The 20,104-nt window shown below is 36.2% G+C and overlaps 1 protein-coding gene across 2 annotated transcripts in view; it reads left to right on the top strand.

Moving 5' to 3' along the window:
- The window catches only part of LOC107590155 (cadherin-4-like), a 267,908-nt gene that overhangs the window by 37,600 nt on the left and 210,204 nt on the right, over positions 1-20,104 (top strand). For both annotated transcript variants that reach the window (XM_016278770.1, XM_016278769.1), the window contains exon 2: positions 1,731-1,842. In XM_016278770.1, coding sequence (XP_016134256.1) covers positions 1,731-1,842 — 112 coding nt within the window. The remainder of the gene's footprint in view (positions 1-1,730; positions 1,843-20,104) is intronic.

The raw sequence follows: 20,104 nt of genomic DNA, 5'->3' as shown, positions 1-20,104 counted from the left end.
TGTTGGATGTGGCAGATATTGACATTCTCTTTGATGACTCATTCAGAATAAAATCTGTATCCAGCTGGGGGTGAAATGTAGCTATAGAGCTGTATTCACATGGTGGGCAGAGGCAGCGCTGCTTTAGAAAGTAACCATCTCACAGCCCTCTGACTAATGTGATATGTAGGGATGCTTTGACACAGACCGTTCGTGGACGTATGAAAGAGCTTAGTGCGTCAGCTCTTTGTTGTCTGGATTTTTCAGGTTCATAGTTGTCTGTGTTTCAGAATGGTAAAATATAGGGGGAGAGACCTCTTAAGGCAACCTCTAGTTCGGTTCAGGCACAGCTGATGCCTGAACTTGAACCGTGAATTGCTTTTAGAAAAGCCCACCATATTGAGACTGGCATAACCTGAATATGACCCACCATCTAATTAGGCTAAATCTCCATGGTGAGCACTATCCATTGATGCATACACACACACTCACACACACACACACACACACACACACACACACTCTAGGTCACTATCCTAAAATAGATGCCACTGTAATGGGCACAATTTCTCTACTGATTTACATGGCAGAACTCCAGCACAACTTTCTTTACTCTGCATTTCCTGTCTTCCATCACGTCCCGCTTTTCTCCCTCAGTTGGTTTTAATCATCAAACAGGCTCGTTTAGCTCTTGTTACATTTTTAGAGAAGCTCTTGATGTTTTCGTTCATGTAAATTTCTTTAAACCCAGCATTAGGGCATAAGAATGCAGGCCTCTGAATGTGAATTAAGAGAATCAGAGATTTGCTGCTTTTGATTTAGAATGTGTTCATTGGCATGAAACTATTGAATATTCAAATACTCAACTGGACTGTAGTAGTGATTCGTAACCAGGAGTACGTGCACAGCAGAGGGTATTTAAGCAGGTTACAGTGGGTGCTTGGAAAGATTGAGATGTTGCTTTGTTAGAGCTACAAAGTATATATATATATTTTTTTTTACATTTTAAATGCTTAAATAATGTAGTAACAATCACAAAACAACTAATCTTAAAGATTAATTTTCTTTAAAGAATTTAATATTATTTTGTTCTACTGAAATTAATGACTCGCATTGACTGACTACAGTGATTATAATATAATTTATTAAAACAGACTTATTCATAATTTTATTATTAAAGATGTATTAACTCAGGTAAAATGGAGCACAGTTTGGTTTATGGTTTAATTGTTAAATGTTTAAAAATGTGTAATAATAATTAAAATGACTCATTTTGGTGATTAATTTCAAGTCTTCTTTCAGAATCTTTTTAAGGAATTAAAGAAATTTTTTTTATACATTTGTGTTGATGATATCCATAACAGAATATGTTTTATCCCATATATTTTATTTCATTTTATTAATTACTGATATTGACAGACTAAAGTCATTATAATACAATTTATTAAAAGTGACTTAATAGTAATATCAATAATAAAGCTAAATTATAGCCAGTTCAAAGGAACATTGATTAGGTTGCTTGAGTGGAGGGTACATAAGACAAAAAAAAGGTATTTAAGTATTTAAACATGTCTATTCATTCCTAATAGTAAAACAACTGCATCCTTGGTCTGTGAGTTTGCCTCCTGAAGGTATTTATATCGGTTTCGATAACCTTGAATAAGAACCACAACCCTGTGGTCACAAATCAATTTGCCTAACCACTTCCCCTCTCCTGTGTCTTCATAGCCAATAATGTCTGTCTTTCTCAGGGGAGTCACGGAAACACTCAGACCATCGCTCCATGCAGACCAGGTTTCTCCCAGAGTTTCTACACCGTATTTGTCCCCAGGGGTGTGCTGCAAGGCCTGAACATTCACAAAGGTAAGAGCTTGCAGTGCATTGCACAATTCGGCACTGGTTTAAATGTGTGTGTGTGTGTGTGTGTGTGTTAATCTCAGTGGAGCTTTAGCAACAGGTTTGTGGGTGAATGTAAATGCTCGTGCATCACTTTCTCTCCATCGCTCTCTGTGTGTAGGCTAAATGTAATATGTTAAAAATAATTCTAGCTTCATTATTGCACATTTATGGAGAATAATTCCTAAGTAATCAGAAGATTTTGTTGAATATTCTTTGGTACTCTCACCTATGCAGTAATTTACACTAGTTGTGCATACTGTATGATTCCTCAAAAGGTGTTAACAGTGATCCAAAACCAGTTTCATCCGGCTTTAAAATAAGCACAGTACGGAATAACAAGCACAAATAAACGGTTTAGAAAGGAAGAGCGGTGATGCAGATATACCAGCGTGTTGAATGTTGATAGTACACACAGGACCAGTAATGCAATTAGAACACGTTTAAAACACACAATGCCTTTCAAATGCAATTTTCAAGGTCTGCAAAACGTCAGGTGATGCATTTAAAGAAACACATCCTCGCTGTGCCAGAAACTATGCTTCCTTCTTGGTGGGTGTCGAAAGCGTATACACGTTCCTAATCATTGAAAGCTACAGTTGGCACACGTCTACATTAATAAAATGCACAAAGCCAGTGTCTCGTACAGATCACAATCAATATGCATATTATTCAGCTTTAGTTTTCGACTTTCAGACAAACCCTTGCTGGATGATTAAAAACATAAATAAATAAAAAAAAGGAAAGAAACCCATAATCTGAATTTTATGGATAGTTCAGTGGCCCGGCTGGCTACAGAAGCCTCATTTAAATCTTCTGTTTGGCTCCCGCTGGGTGTTTTTGCCGCTTTGAGCTTTAAGTTTTTGTCCCCCGCTCCCCCTCTGTCCTGCGTGTAATACAGTTCATCTATTCTTTCCCACTTCTTTTAAGCAAGATTTGAGCCATCCTTTTATTCTGTTGCTTTTCATTGTCATCGTATGTGTGTGTGTGTGTGTGCGCGAGTTATGCAGGGGTATGCTTTATCTATGGAATTTGTTTTGCTGTTACGTTAGGAGAAAAGATGTCGGGGTGGGGGAAAATTGGACTTGCAGGAACAAATCATACAAGAAAATGGCATATTGATTCAATGTATTACCAGTTTTTTTCCCACCGCATTCAAACTTTGATTGAGTATTACTGTTATCAGAGTAATCAATGGTTTTATTCACATAAACGTGGATGTGCAGAGGGAGATTTATTTGTTGTTCTCAATCTGGCTGCAACTTCTGTGATGATGCGGGAACACGAAATCGAATCTTCACAGTAATTGCGCGATCCGTTTTATCATTTACATTTTATGTTTAATACTTTTGGAAACGTTCCTCGTTTACAGTACGTCTAAGATCTGTTTGTTTTGATTCCAGCCTGTGGAGGTGTTGAGGGAACATTGTCAGATGTGTTTGTTACACAGCAAGTTGGTGGAGTGTTGGCGTCCGTGTCCAAGTGCTTGCGCATGAGTCAATCATTTTGTTTACTTGCGGATTTTGATATGAGCATTTTGCTGGGATCCACTCTCGAGCCTGTGCCCACAATATCCACCAGCCACCTTTCCTTCAATATCCAATAGTGCACTCTTCATTTTAAAAACACGCTTACCCCAGCACAACTTGGCACTTGGGTGTATATCGTCAGGCTGCAGTATGAGCCCTTATAGAGAGTGATTAATGTACAGTCACCGGCCTGGGGGAAGGGTGATGTGTTCAGAGGAACCGTAGTAATCGGGGAGTGGGGTCGCTTCACAGGGACATTAATGATAACAGTCTTGTGTAACCCAGAACCGTCAAAGGGGAGAGTAATGGGTGAGCCGGTGCACTCAGTAGGGCCAGCGAGCATCAAGTCGAGAAAATCCAGCGTCAATTTAGCCGTGATTGTAAACATTGGCCTGACACCTCGAGAATGCTAATGCTGAGGTGGGAATTCTCAGGAGCGCGGTGTGGTTTGAGAGTTGAACTCGGCCAAGGAATCGAGAGTAGAAAGTTCTGCTTGAGTTGCTTCCATAACTGTTTAATATGGTTGCGGCACACTGGGGTGAGAGTGAGCGATTCATCTCAGTTCTCTAGGTACTGCTTAGCATTGGTCTCTAAAGGCTGGCCATCCAAACAGAATCAGATATGACTACTCTTTCATGGCCAGAGCAGTCAGGGTGTCTGCCAGCTGTCCGCTGGTCTCGCAGCTGCTTGCGATGCAATTTGCTGATTCCGTTTAATTACACCGCTAGCTTGTTGTGTTTATTTTCTATTCATTTACAAAGGTGTTTGTTCGTGCCGGGCTTTTAATTATAGCAAAGTTTGGGTACGATGACAACAGCGGTGCATTTATACCTATTATGCTCTAATCCTCGTGATCACTTTCATTGTACTTCTATGGATAATGAACCTATTAAAGACAAGGCCCTTGAATGAAGTAGACCGGAGTGGGAGTGGTTATAATTCAACCATCCAACGTTTCTAATATCTTTACACAGTAAAAACAGACAGCATGAGTCCCTTCAGGCGCTCTGCCTCGCTAGACGTGATTCATCTTCACTCAGCATGTGAAAAGATTCATCATTTATGCTGACAAAATATAAATGCCAGGGTTGTCACATATTCAGCTGGCCTCAGGAGCATATGAAAGGCACCCGCATGACCACGGTAAATAGGTATGGTAAGCATTTGTGTTTTACATGATTGGATTCCGGATTCTAAATGGGAAGTTTCAAACCGCGTGTAACGTTGACTGATGATGCGATCATTTAGCGTGGCTCGTTATTGCGGTAGGCGGTCTGGCTCAGGAGAAAATTATATTTTATGGGATTTTATTGTGTTACGTCATGTCTTCCGGCATTTATGCAAACATTTATAGACATATAAACTCATGCATAAACGGCCCGTCTTGCTGTGTTGACATGTACGGTGGGGTCCAAGCGTTTGAGACCACTCTGGAACAATTTAAAGGAACAAAAGAGCATTATATACAGTCTGTAAAAACAAGAACTATGTAAAGATATATGCAAATTTGATCGTGAGTGCAAATGTCACAGGTCATGAACCAGTGGACATGCTGCTGTCATGGTAACACTTTACAATAAGGTTCCATTTGTTAACATTAGTTAACATGAACGTACAGTGAGAAATATTTGTAAATGCTTCATTTATACATTATTTAAATCAAAAGTTGTATCTGTATATATTATTTATTGGACGCGAGCTAACATGAACTGCTGTATCTGTATTTATTATTTAACTAACATGAACTAACTATTAGCTAACATAAGCTAACATGAACCAGCTGTTGTATTTGTATTAATATTAACAACGGTTGATACATACTGTAACAAATGTATAGCTCACTGTTAATCATTGTTAGTCAATGTATTAACTAATATGAATTAATAGGGACTTAATGTGTAAAATATTAAGAAATACAGAATGTATAAATATACAGTACATTTTTCACATGTACACTTTGTTTATAATGTATTTCTCCATATTTTTATCTTTTTTGTATATTTATAGCAATGTTTAGTTCACTTTTTTTTAACAAAACGAAATCGATTAGAAATTATTAGAAATTTTAAAAATGTAAACCTTTTTTCAGTGGTCTTAGACTGTTAGACTCTTGATGTTGATGTTAATATACACTACTGTTCAAAAGGCTGTGTTTTTTTTGTATATATCAAAAGTACAGTTAAACAGTAATATTGTGAAAAATTATTACAATTTAAACTGTGATTTCAGCATTTTTTGATAAATAAAAAGTTCTTCATTTTCTGAACTTAATGCATCTTTTCCAGTCAGAAGTATTAAAACAAAACAAAAAAACGGTAATCTACATACAGTACAATCAGATCAGTATTGATTTACAAGAAGAAAAAATAAGGATTCATATACAACATACAAAACGTTTATGAGAGTATATTGTCCATGAAGACGAATGGAGAATTTGAGCGTGGGCCTTTTTCAGAGCAGGACCCCACCTGAGAGACTGATATTCCGCTGATTGCACATTGTAGTGTAAACCATCATCTTGCCTAAGAGCAGGATCAGGCACTTTGAAGCCAAAGACAGAGAGATGGAGATGGCGGGAGGACAGGTACACACTCGCACACAAAAGAACAATCTGATTTGAGTTGCACTTACCCCTAAATGGTGGTCTGAAAGGATGCTGTCAGAATGTGTTCAAGAGAACATGAGCGATGAACTTCAGCGCATAACCCTTTAATATCCGACACACTGCTGGTGGGAAATGGAAGTCAGTCGCCTTTGCCGTTAGTTCAGAGGCGGCCATTAATCATCTTAATTACTAGTGCTTATGCATAGTCAGAGTCATTTGACTTCTCTGGCAGATTTGTTGCATTTGCAGTGCCACAAAATATAGTGCCTGCTTGGATTTCTTAGATATTCTACGTATATATCACATTTTATCATCAATAAAATATAGTAAGGCCCCACTTCAGATGTCCTTTCGCTTAAAAAAATATGCCTCGTCCACAAGGACATCCATTAAATCCAAATGTACAGACAACTTACGGCAGTTTCACAATAAAACCAGAACTAGGACTCCACCTGTGAGATGGAGACGCTTGGCGCTTGGACTCCTGGGCTCTCTCTCGGCTTTCCAGTCGTGTCTTAAAGTTTACCTCATTATCTAGCAAACACATTGCTCTCCATACTTACACCGTGCTGTGGAACCTCTCGTGGATACAGACATTCACAAAAGCTCATTAGGATGGTTCTGCTTTAGCCCTGTGTGTAGCTTTGCAGTCACAAACACAACAGGGTTAAGAGTTTATTATCAAATGGAACATTTCGACTGAATTCTGATTGGATGATCTGGATTAAATTCAGTCTAAAAAAGTCATCTCATTTCGTGCATCACTGATAAGGCTGCCTGAAGCACACCTAAAATTCGAATGCAACGTTTTTGCATTCGAATGTGGATTTTTATTTTAAATTCGACGAATATTCGAAATTCAAATTTTTTACTTACTTCACAATCAGGCCACATAGTACTTGACTGATCTGTTACAGCCTTACACTCCATCGAGATCACTCAGATCTACTAATTCTGATATGTTGCAAGTGCCTAGGACAAGACTAAAAACCAGAGGTGACCATGCTTTTTCTGTTGTTGCCCCAAAACTATGGAATAGTCTCCCATCTCACATCAGAACTGCCCTGACTTTGTCTCTTTTTAAGTCCACTCTTAAGACCAATTTATTTTCTTTGGCATTTAATATCCCTTGATTTATTGTTTTATGATTCTGTTCTTAGGAACTTCACCCATGTTTACAGCTTGTGTTTTATAATTGTATTTGATATGATATTAATGGGGCAAATATGAATAGTTGTTTTTAATGATTTTATAATTGAAAATTATTTTTTCAATTTCCTAACAGTTTTCCATTTCATCATACTGTTTCCATCTCATGCTCACATATTGTGAAATAACAGCTTTCGAAACTTAAAGCATTTGATTTAATCATAAAAAGCATGATCAAATGAAACAAAAATGTTATATTTATCGGTTTTGTAATGCTCAAGGATGTTTACATTTTACGCAGTTGAAGATAACATGATTTGTGCTGTTCTCAAAGATGAAATTTTCTTGCATTATATGCTGTTATTGAACAGAAACCAGTGAGGTCTGCTACTCAGCTCAAGTGGACCAAGCATTCAAGAGTGTACCATATGCACAGACTTGGTTTGTGTCATGCCTGATTTATTTTTCCCTCGCATTTCCATCTAGTGTTCCGCAATATATCAGTCTATATTAAAGGGAGAAATCTTGATTTCCTTGGATCTTTATTTTCCTTCCCATCCCTCTCTCTATCTCATGCTCTCTTTCTACCGCTCACCTAGCAGTTCTTAATTAAGTTTTCTTATGAAACCATGGTTCACTGTCTATTTGAATATAAATCAGATTGGATTTTCATCTTAAAGGCAGACTTTTCACTGCTGGCTGCATGTATACTATTAGCCAGCAAGGCATTTCTCATTTGCATTGGCCCCGTCACTTAGAGTTATGTTCTGATCTAACGTATTCAGATGCTTTGGTGCTTAAGGTCGTTAACCTGAGATCGAGGTGGCAGCAGTGGGCTGTGATTCTGCTGGAAGGCCTTGAGCACACTGCTTTTGAAAGAAAAATGATGTGGATTCATTCATTATTAGCAATATTGAAGTGAATACTTCTTTTTTAAATAGAAATTTCAGTTCGTTATATATCAGGTTGAAAAATATGACACATACGCAAGGACACTTTAATCCAAAAGCACAACTTCTGTCTATAAAACATTTCCGTGTGATCAGAAAGTCAAAGAATGGCTAGAAGGTAATATAAGGAAATTGTTTGCTCGTGATCAAATCGTTCAGACTCATTCCTTCAAATTCATTGAACACGTTTGACACAAATGAATGATTCACTCTCAAATTGGGCATTGGCACTTCTCTCATGAACATGCCAAGGACAGTTAGGGCAGAGGTCAAGTCATTTGGACTGTTTTTATGGTGCTTTTGTTTTGTGTCATTTTTTTGTCTTGAAAGCTCCAGTTTCCATTCATTATACACTTTAAAAAATTATATTAACAGCAAGTCAACATATGCTTTTGCATTAATTTAACTCATCAAATTAATTCATACAATTCTAACTTAATTTTCACTTAGAAATTTAAGGCAGAAACTCAGCTGAAGTTTTTAACTTGAAGTTAGTAGGAATTTTTTTATGGACAAAAATGAGCCATACGTTCTTCAATATATCTCTTTTTGTATTCCACAGAGTAAAATAGAGTGAAAATGGCTGCTCTTTTCCATGTAATATCCATATAATAAAAAAGTTCTGTAAATGTCCACAATGCCTACAAAATATCCCAAAAATAGCATAAAAATACCCCCCCCTCCAAATAGTCCATGTAAATTGTGCATCTTTGCAAATGCAATTGTGCATTTTTGTATTTTTTATATTTTTTTATTTTAGTTTTAGTAATTGTAGTACTTCAGCTTAATCTTACTTTATTTAATTTCATTGCTAATGAAACATTTCTTATTTTCAAGTTTCAGTTTTTCATGTAATATTTATATTTAATTTTTTTAATATTTCAGAGTTATTTCAATAATTATGTTACCTTTAAAAAAAGAAAAGAAAAAGACGATACATGTTTTAAACAAAAAGAGGGTGAATAAACAACATCATTTTCCTTTTCTTTGGGTGTACTGATACTTTAAGAGTATTTGTGTTAAGTTATATATGTATAAAAAATACATGTTTATACACAGCAGGATTGTTAAACTACATGTTAAACAAACTCTCTCACTTTTTCTATATACATACATATGCATGTGTGTTCTCTGCGGGCCATTACAAGTTTCATGACTCTGACCTAGCGGTGTCTTTAATTCCTCGTTGTGCCCTTAGGTTCTGTTTTAATTACTTCTTCCTTTGACATGGTGGGTTTATTTTAAGGAGCAAATACTAAAACACCACCAGTAAAGTGAACATGATTCAGCCCAGAGAGTCTCGAGGTTTGGCACCAATCTAAACCGAGTTGAAGAAGGTAATAGGAAAGAGGTGAGGTGTAGAGCCTTTTTCCGCTGTTTGAGATCGCAGAAGGGCTGGGGGGGATGAAGAAGGGAGCATGTGAAGAAAGAGGTGAGAAATGCTAATTGTATTCATAAGATGCAGCCTTAGTTTATCCTTATCTCTGCACCTCTCTCTTTTCCTTTTTGAGGCTTGCAGACAGCTTCACTTCAAGTCCTCAGGCTGTCTTAAAGAGATTCTGTTGAGAGGGCTGTGGTCAGGGACTGTCGGACATGCATTTAGTCTGTTTGCTTAAATGCAGGACTCACGAGGAGAGAGAAATACACATGGAAAAACAGAAAAGGTGTTGCTGAGAATATTTGGCTGACGTCTTGAATTTGAATCACACACACAAACACGGGCACGCAGCCTTCTCCAGCCTGACGGTTTGTCATTTGATTGTCTTTGGAGGTTACATTCAGTGTTTGCAGCGTTTTGACTTGATTGACATGGGCCACAGGAAGTGGAAGCATCCCTCCATTCAGTGAGTGATTATCTTAAATGGAGAAATTAAAGGATTACAAACTGGCCCAGTAATCCAGCTGTCAATCTCTTGACTCATTAAGGAGTTGGAAGAGAGAGGGACAGAGAAAGAAGAGAGGAAACATAGGTGTTTGGAAGAGAGGATTAGTCTTTTGGTATATCTCTCGGCTCCGTTTTCCTAATTTTTATGAAACCTTGTATTATTGTAGATGATATCACAAATATGATGTTCTGTTGAAAGAGACAGTTCATCCAGAAATTAAATACTGTCATTATTTTTTTCGAACTGTTTGACTTTCTGTTGGTGACTTGGATGGACTTTTAAATTTGGTAAAAAGGGGCTCTCAAAGTTCAAAATGACTACAACGAAGCTATTGGCGCCGACATATTATATTATTAGTTTTCATATTTAATTTAAGTTAATTTAGTAATTTTTGTTATTTAGCTTTAACTTATTGGTAGCTCAGTTTTAGTTTTAGAGCCAGATTTACTAACAGCTTGCACCAGCGCAAACCATCTTTTGGTGTTAAAATAGTACTGTCAGGATTTACTAAAGACGTGCAGTGAAGAATTAGTGCAGAAAAGGTATGGACACAGTTATTTTTGTGCTCGATCTTATTGAATATGCATTTGTAGGAGTTTCCCTTTCAGACGCAAAATTTATGGGAGGAGAGTGTTAAAATTAATCACGCAACGCGATTTACTAATGTTTGTGTTTGTCAAATTATTGGTATTTGCACCATTATTTAATGCCCAGAAAAAGCAGGCGGTAATTTGCGCTGCTCTTGGTAGATTGCGCTGGTCATTATGGAAATTATCTGACTGCGTCTGTGTTCTTTAATGTGCGCATTGTTAGTAAATCACCCAAAGAATTTTCCCCTCCCATTGGTGCTTTTATGGAATTGTGCTCTAATTTGCCCTGTTTAGTAAATCTGGCCCTTAGTACTTTTACTTTTACTTGACCTTATCCTTATTTTATTTTTTGATAGTTTCCAAGTCAACATTTCTCATTTTCTTTTAAGATTAAGTTTCAAAATTGGTTTTTCATCCAATATTTATATTTTATTTCAGCTTAATTTAAATGAACAAAAACTACTCTTAATCAGTTTAGTTTTAGTTAACAACAGCAAAACTGACAATACCCAAGTTAAGCAATTATTCCCTGAAAAATGTCTCCATCTACAGTATGTGGCATTTATAGAATGTTTTTGAGTGTAAAGGAAGACTTTTGATCCTCATTCACATTTATTATGTGTATACATAATATCCTTTTACAATGCACTATTTGTGTGCCATAGAAAATATAAAAGTCATATGGGTTTGTAATGGCATGAGGTTACATTCCTTGAACTATTCCTTGAAGTTTTCTTTGAGGCACACTTTTTGAAAACAAGTTCTGTACAATTATGAAATAAGCTTTCTAGGCCAGTGAAATGGCAGATTAATAAATCAGACTATGAGGAGGAGAATGATATTAATAGAAATATTGTCTTGACTTCATAATATAAATCCCAAGGATTTGACTATCGGTTCTTTCAAAGCCATTGTCTACACTGACAGTCTGGAACGTACTGAACTATCCATACAGTATCTGCGTCCATCCTTTCATTGATTTCTTTTGTTATTAAGTCGTTTATATTGTCCATAACGGGGAGGCATCTCTTGTAAATTATGAATATCAGCTCGAACTTGTAGACGTTTCTAGAAACTGGAGTAAGGCGAGGAAAAATCAATATAAATTTCCACTGTGCTGCCAGTTCAACATGGTCACTCACTTACAACATTGATCGGCTCTTCTAAAGAATCTTTGTAGTTTTATTTATACGTTCATACATGCATTCGTACAAACACAAATCTATTTGAAAAGTAAAAATGCTGAAGGACAAGGAAACGCATGTCGAGAGGAGGTGAAGCCAGGTGGGACAGCAGAAGCAGAAATCGAGGATTCAAGGTCTGTGTCTTCCTAAATTCCCAAAGCTTGCTGAAGTTCCCTGTACGTCAGCCAGGAATGCAAATATGATTATCAGAAGATATCTTCCGCAAGTGCTCGGACTCTAAATTGTCCTCTTCAGACTTTGTATACATTTTCCACAGGCCTGCAACAAGCTCTTCATGTTCACTGAACTGTTGTGGTCTGTAACTAAAAAGACATATGGTGGCACAGGCTTCAGCACTTTTGCGCTGATAAAGAGCTTGGCCATTGGTGGGTAAAAATTATGTTTGCAAAAGGACTATTCAAATTTCATCCCTGGCTGCCAGTGGCTTAATTTTGAATTCTGCAAGTGTGTACAATATTCATTATCACCAAATGCAGCAGTTTCATATGAAAAAAAGTAAACATTACCAGACCCTCGGCTGATATTTGGTTTATTTATTTATTCAAATCATGAATGCTGTTTACAGCAGATAATTTGGAGGTGAGGTATGAGACCTGAATGTGAATGAAAAGTCCATAATGTCCAATGGCCATTGTGCTAGATGTGATAATTCACTAAAGAGCACAAATAAATCCATTTCTGAGTCATCACTGCACTTGCAGTCGTACAGTCTGGATTTTAAAACACCCTTTTGTGTTTTAACAACAACAAAAATGTTGTGTTTTAACATTTTGTGTTGCCGGTTACATGTAACTGCAAGAGGGGTTTAATTAAACACTTCAAGTCTGTACTAAGAGCTGACAAAAGAGTCAGAAACATGTTTCCGAATGGCTTTAATTAATCAAATAAATCTATTGATGAAAGGTAAATGGATGTCTGAATGCATTTAAGGTCACTCGGTAATCCTTGATTCAGAGTGCTGGGATGGGCAATGTTCTTGTCATTGAGTTTTGATTTTGCAGGTATGCTTGACACTTTAAATGACATTGGAGCTGTAAAAAACTAATTATCGCCATGGTCATATGCAAGAGTGTTATTATTGCAGCAATGTGTTAGTTCACATTCAGAAAATACAGACATCGCTTTTTGAATTCTGCACAATCCACAGGAATTTTCTTTTAACATTTTATTAATTTATTTATTTTTCGTTTGATTATATAGACAGGCTAGTAGACACAGAAATATGTTGCTAGGCCTTGCCTCTGACAGTTTAATGAGTTTCGAGTCTTTTGAAGTTCTACCACATCATTAACATTAATAGTTTCATTAAGTGATATGCCTGTGGTTTTGGCTGTACTGTTGGATCCAGTAGACCACAGATGGCTTTACTGCTGGTGTGGTGCTGTTTGTATCTCTTTGTGTATAGTATATATTATTTTATTAATTATGTTAAAGGAATATGCTGCGTAACAAGCTATGCCATGTAAGAATTTAAAAGAAAATTTGAAACTTATAAAAACACATACACTACTGTTAAAAAATGTTGGGGTCAGTATAAGATTTTTTTTAGCATTATTATTAAATTACTCTTTTATTAAGCAAGGATTCATTAAATTGATCAAGAGTGGCAGTAAAGATATTTATAATGTTATTCATTAAAGAAATCTGAAAAAACTTATCAGTTCCATAAAAACTGCACAAGTCTTTTCAACATTAATAACAACAAGAAATGTGTCTTGAGCACCAAATCAGCATATTAGAATGACATATTCTTTATGGATTGGTTCGATTCACTTTCACTGTAAGACACTTTTTTTTTTTAAGAAATGGTGGGGTGACACGAAATTAATATTTGTTGATTGGGCTTAATTTTGTACTGAACCCAAAATATTTATTTTAAGCAGCACCTGTTTAAAAAAGCCCCTCTACAAGCTACTCCATAGGCACATATACAAACTCAACACAACGCACAAAGATGCACAGATGTTCAGACACGTGTAAGCATACACACACACACACACGCTAACCCAGATCCTAGCAACTGCTGTGAATTAAACGACCGCATTCTGTGATGTCATTGTGTTTAGATCTGAGGAGAAATGCCTATCACAGCTGTAGCAGCAGCAATCTTCTACTGTATATTCTCTCCAAACATCAGTACTGGAAAATACCAGGATTTTCCCAGCCGACACCCACAGAGTTACAAAAATGAAGGTTCACTTTATTGCTTTGAAGCTGCACGGCTTAGAAAATACACAAACACACACATAGTCAGTGGATGGAAAAGTGCACAAAAACACAAAACATACATGCACACATCCATTCAAAGACACACTCTTTGTTACTGAGCTTAGAAGGTGATTTCATCTCAAAAGTATAATGACATTGAAGGAAGCACCATCACTTGTGAGATCAAAAGGCTACGAGTTACTTCCTGATCCTGTGGCCTCTGGCTTTTAGTATTTCTTCTGTTACCTTTTTGCAGGATTTTAGATCCAATTTACACTCCCACACATCTAACTTTTTTATATAAAGAGGAACATTTTTCTGTTCAATTTTTTCAAAGATTACATCATCATGCCAGTAGGTGTCGATATTAAGTTATTAGTGAATCATTAATCAGTAATTTAACTAGTTCATTGAGGAATGAAACAGGTGGCTATGTTTATAAATAAGTCATTCACTCAGCCAATTTGTTCAAAAATGCTGATTCATTCAGTAAAATTGTCATTGAATCATTCATTCATTTCATTAGTTCAGAAACAGATTTATTCTGAAACACAACACACTGCAATATGTTCCTCTGAGACATATTCTCACAACAAAACTGGAAATATAGTGCCAAAATGCTAGTAAATATTAATTTCTTGTTTATTGAACTGCTTGTTTTAAATGCAATATATCTGTATATTTATCACTACGTGTAGCATATAGTCTCTTTGTTGTTCTAGAACAAAATTGCATGTATATTCTTGAGAAGACTGAGATGATTTGACATCCAGTGTTGTGTCGCATACTGTGAAGCTGTTAGTTTCACATTAGTGAAGTAGCACCAATATATTGATGAGGTAACAGGGTAGTGATGACATTTTTTGATGAATTTGCGAATGAGGCACTCATTTAAGGCAGTTCTTCACAATAAACTGGTTGAACAGGTTAGCAAAACGGCCCATGTTGATTTGTGATTCAGTCTGTATCATTCAAACAGCCTGCGTGATGATTCATTTGAAATACAGTCTCTGTTCATACAACAGTAACAGGATATTACAGAATGCAGTGAGCAAAATGAGTGCTGGATGAGCTGGATATTTACTTACAGTCAGATGAAACTAAATCTGCAAATGCATCCTATGATTTGGTGACGATGAAGAAGCTCTTTATTAATTTCTACACGTGCATGTGCAGCTTGTACTGGAGCTGCAACCCAAAAGAATATCAAAACACTAAGGCTGGTTTCACACAGCAAGTGCAAGCAGCATGCGAGCAGCAAATATTTTTTTCGGCGTGCATATTAACAAATGAGTGCATTCACACCGGGAGCAGGAGAAACATGTGAGCAACACTGAAGTGATGGTTTCGGCACAGAGTCTAATTTTGCTACCGCTCACGCTCAATTAACAGCACACTTTTGATGGACACATTTTTTTTTATTTCAGACAAAAAGTTTTAAAAATGAACAGAATAAGCATGTCTAGTGTGTTTTAACAAGAGTTGAAGTTTGTCAGAAAAGAAAATGAAGAATCAAAAACATGTAGAGAAGATTTACCCGTTTAAACTCATTTTAATTATTCAGATTGGGTGAAAATATGGTGTATTATAAACAGCACGTTCTATATCATAGTATGACTGAAACGACATGATCGGAGCTGTTTTTGTCGTTGACCATATAAAGTCCACACTACAACTATAATGATAAAACTCATACGAATAATATCTTTGGAAACATTTTCAGAACATTTTTTTTTCCAGCTGATAAATGATACAAAAACATTGACTTCCAATCAGAATCTATTCAACTTTAACTTTAATCAACAAAAGTCCAGCACGCATGAATAATAAAGTGTTAACATTTGTAGTTGTAGCTAGTTATCATTGTACAGCTGGCAATAGTTGTTGTTCTGTTGTACTTCTTTTAGCAATATTTAAACATTGATTAGATCAAATCTGACTGGTTTTAATATTTTATTTTTACTATATTTTATGTAGCTTGTAGTGACTGGATAGTTCTATTAAATTTTTATCTGTAGAGTATTTAGTTGCTTAACTTGCTGAATTGTTGGAGTAGCTTGCCCAGCGCTGTTGACATCAGATCAAACGTAGCTTGGTTACCCACAATGCCATATTTCTTTACACCCCCTTGGCAGCAACGTAACATGCTTAACTATGCATAGACATGGATGTTGACTCAAGAATCATGAGCAAATCACCTATTTAAAGAGCACCATAGTGTGTGCCCTCGGGATTATGCAGCTGTCTAGTGTCTTTGTGTGAGAGAGAATAATTGTTTTTGCTCTAATTACGAATGTGAGATGTGGCTGCTGGTGTGGTTGCTCGCAGCTGCCATCTTTTCATTCTTGTTGGCACCTTTCTGGCTGAAAATGGGATTTTCTACCATCTGGATTTGTGGTTTATGCTGATGAAACAAAGTTGTTCAAGTGGAATTGAACATAGTTTGCTGTACAATTTCTCAGTATACTACAGTTAAAAGATCTGTTATCGTTTCCGTAAGCAATTTGTATGAACTTTAAGGATGAATTCACTAAACAAATGTGGTATTTCAGCAAAAAAATAAATATATTCGTCACATGCACTAATCACTAGCAGTACAATTTAATCAGCCACTAAATGCACAAACAAGACTTGTTTCTATGTAAATAAGGCTTGTTAAAGACTACACCTTGTTTGCAAAAACTCTGCAATTACAGTTGCACTGTTACCGCCTACAGAAAACAGTCTGTAAACAGAATTTTATTAAACAAGGATGTTTGTGTGCATTTTCTATTGATCATGGCAGCTGTTAGCTATCAAATGATGGAGAACAGCAATATAACTGACATAAAGTCGGATGTGATGTGTAGTGCATGTTTCAAAGCGCCTTAACCCTGTGAAGCCTGACATACGAAGTAATAAATAATAAAAAAAGTATATATATATACAGACAGTTTATTGAACCTTAAGACAAAGTATAAGATCAGTGACATATTTATAAAACTATAGCAGACTACTTACATAAAATACATGTGATCACTTGTTAAAATTTATTAAATATGACACATCAGGTGTTTGATCTCTCAGTCATTACTGTATTGTGCTGCATAACATGGTACTTTTTGGAGTTTTGATCAGAAAAATGCTACATTTTAGTGGGGACCAGCAACTGTTTGGTTACCCACATTCTTCAAAATATAAATGATGTAAATGATGAATGATTGAGTAAATGATGACAGAATTTTTTATTTTTGGGTGAACTATCCCTTTAAGCTGTCAATCAGATGACAGAAGGCTTGTAGAAGACTGTGTACAACAGGATTATCACCATAGTTTTCATCTTGTTCCATCAAAATATGATACAGTAGACTATAGGGTTAATTGACAAACCACTATTTGTAGATCTTCTGTATTTGTACGTTCTTCTAAAGCATCAGTATCAGTGACCTTTGACCTTTGACTTTTGTTTACAAGCAAAGCTGTGAGCCAGCACCCAGGTCCCAGGAGTTATTCGTGTGTCACCAACAGTAACCCTTGTCACAGTGATGTTGATGGCCCGAGGGGTCTCTGCCTCAGTGACAGCTGACAGAAGAGTGCAGAAAGAAACTGGGCCCTGGGAGGCCAGTCGTGCTTTTCAAACAGAAACAGGGACTACAGGTGTCAGAATCCATCAGTCCAACCTGATAACGAGTCCTAGGATTCACTCTAGCCTATTTAGCTGATGTTTAGTGTGGATCTACAACCTTTTAGGGGTGATTAGCTAATTAAACAGGTCCCATAATATTAACAGTCTTTTAAGGTATTTAGAAATATATTTTAAGATTTGCACATTAAATCCATATAAGTTAAAGTGTTGGTTCACGCAAATGATAATGCTCATGTTGTTTACCATAGCTGTCAAATATTATCAGAGCTTTTTTGATAAGCAGTGTATTGTGAACCAAAAGTGCCCACAGTTGGGGACTGTGGTGGAGGGCAAGATTTGAGTTTAATATAATGTGTCTTTTGATATTGTGATTACAGTGTCTTTTGGGGCAGCTCATGTTTGAACGCCTCCATGCCAAAACTTATTTCGATTGTATGAACATGCAACCAAGCGAAACACTGATTTGTTATTTATGAGCCTCATCTCAAGACCTAGTTTTGTTCTGTTTATTTGATTTATTGGTTCAGACAGTAGTCTAATAAAGTCTGAGGATTCTGTGTTAATGTTCCTGTTTGTTTGTTTGTTCGCACTACCATGTAGAATTGTTAATGATTGTTTGATTAGTATTTCTGTTTTGTCTTTTTTTTTGTAAATTCTCTTTTACTTAAATCACAAACAGTAGTTAAGATTCAGACTCGGCTTTCTTATTATTATATTATATTATATTATATTATAAATTCAAAAGACTTGGTAAGTTTTTTATGAAAGAAATTAACTTTTATTCAGCAGTGATGCATTCAATTGATCAAAAGTGACAGTCGTTTATAATGTTGCAAAAGATTTCTGTTCCAAATATATGCTTTTCTTTTGAACTTTCTATTCATCACAGAATCCTAAAAAAATAAATAAAAAAACAGAGTCTCCACAAAAATATTAGAACAGTTTTTAAGTTCAGCTTTCAGCGTTCAGCTTTGCCATCACAGGAATAAATTACATTGTAAAATATAGTAAAATAGCAAACATTTATTTAAAATTTTTATAATATTCCATAATAATACTGCTTTTATTGTATTTTTGAACAAATAAATGCAGTCTTGTTGAGCATAAGAGACTTATGCTAACTGACTGACCTAACTGACCTAAAACATTTACCTAACAGATAATTCATTTTTTTGTTCATTTATTTTACACAGTGTGTTTGGATACTCTGTCATGAGCGGCATGTCTGCCAAATGTCTCAGACCGGTTTATATGCACAATCCATCATACATTAAGGGACAAATTGACTGATTCCTCTGGTTCATAGCGAAAGTGGTCTATTTAGTTGTAATTGAGTGATATGCAGGGGGAGATTATGCAAGTCAACCTTCACAGACCCCATTAAACAGTTTGACAAAGGCATTTTTTGCCTATTTTGATATATTTTTTGTTGAGACAGGAAGTTGGGGCAGGACCAGCCAAGTTACTAACAGATAGCTGTCTCTAGGTATTATGGACCACAGTATATTTTGTCCAAGAAAGACTGTACATTTTAAATGTGCAATCTGCTAAATGTTATTTTTGGCATTTTGAGGAGTACGCTAGTATATAGATGACCTTGAAGCTAGCAGACATTGTCTAAAAGCCACAAAACTTCAGTTTTGATGTCATGGGGTCTTGAGTCATTTTTAGTACAATGCCGAAGATGACGAAGAATGAAGGGTGCCATTTTTTTGCCTCTGGGTGACTGTCTCTTTGTCTGTCTGTGTTTATCTTTCTGTTTATATTTACATCCACATTTATCGATTGTCAAACCTTTGTGTCCACTGTTAGAGTTTCTATTCATGTGCATTACGTTACAAATGTGATAGACCTATAATTAAATGTTGAACATACAAAGCTACACAGTGTCCAAATGTCCACCCACACAAACACCCAAGGAAGGGCCAAAGACGTGCCTGACATACAAAAATGTCTGTCATTTCACAGACTGTATGTGATGGAGCTTAGTTTATTTAAATGACTTCATTAACTCTATGAGATTTCATTAGCTACTGCCACTGTGCTTTGGGCAATGTCGCATTTGGTTCATTTGGTAAAATGTTCGGTCAACAAAAGGAACATCAGGGTTTAAATACACCCATTTCTTTAGACAATTACTCTTTGAAGTGCTTTTAGGGCTAATTCTGAGCACTCTTAATGTCTCTCTTAATGAGGAGCTGTTTCTTTGCTAACATTTTGCGATGGTTTTTAGTGTGTGTGCTGTAAAATATTTAAACTATAATTCTGAAAACCAGAACAAAATTATCAGCTTATGAAACAAATTCATGTCACAAATGAGTCCTTTCACCACTCAAAAGCATTGTTGCCAAAAGGTTTTCTACATGGAGAAAATGGTTAGGAAAAACATGGATTGGTTTTGAGGTGCAGAGTGAAGTGTGATGTTTTCGCTCTGCAAGTCAAGGCCATGGCGGCCTGGCCTGACAGAGCCGTTTATCACACT

This window comes from Sinocyclocheilus grahami, unplaced genomic scaffold (assembly GCF_001515645.1).
Source record: "Sinocyclocheilus grahami isolate Dianchi unplaced genomic scaffold, SAMN03320097.WGS_v1.1 scaffold125.1, whole genome shotgun sequence".
Taxonomy (NCBI): domain Eukaryota; kingdom Metazoa; phylum Chordata; class Actinopteri; order Cypriniformes; family Cyprinidae; genus Sinocyclocheilus; species Sinocyclocheilus grahami.
Note: the sequence above shows the minus strand (reverse complement) of the source record. Positions and strands in the feature narration are given on the sequence as shown.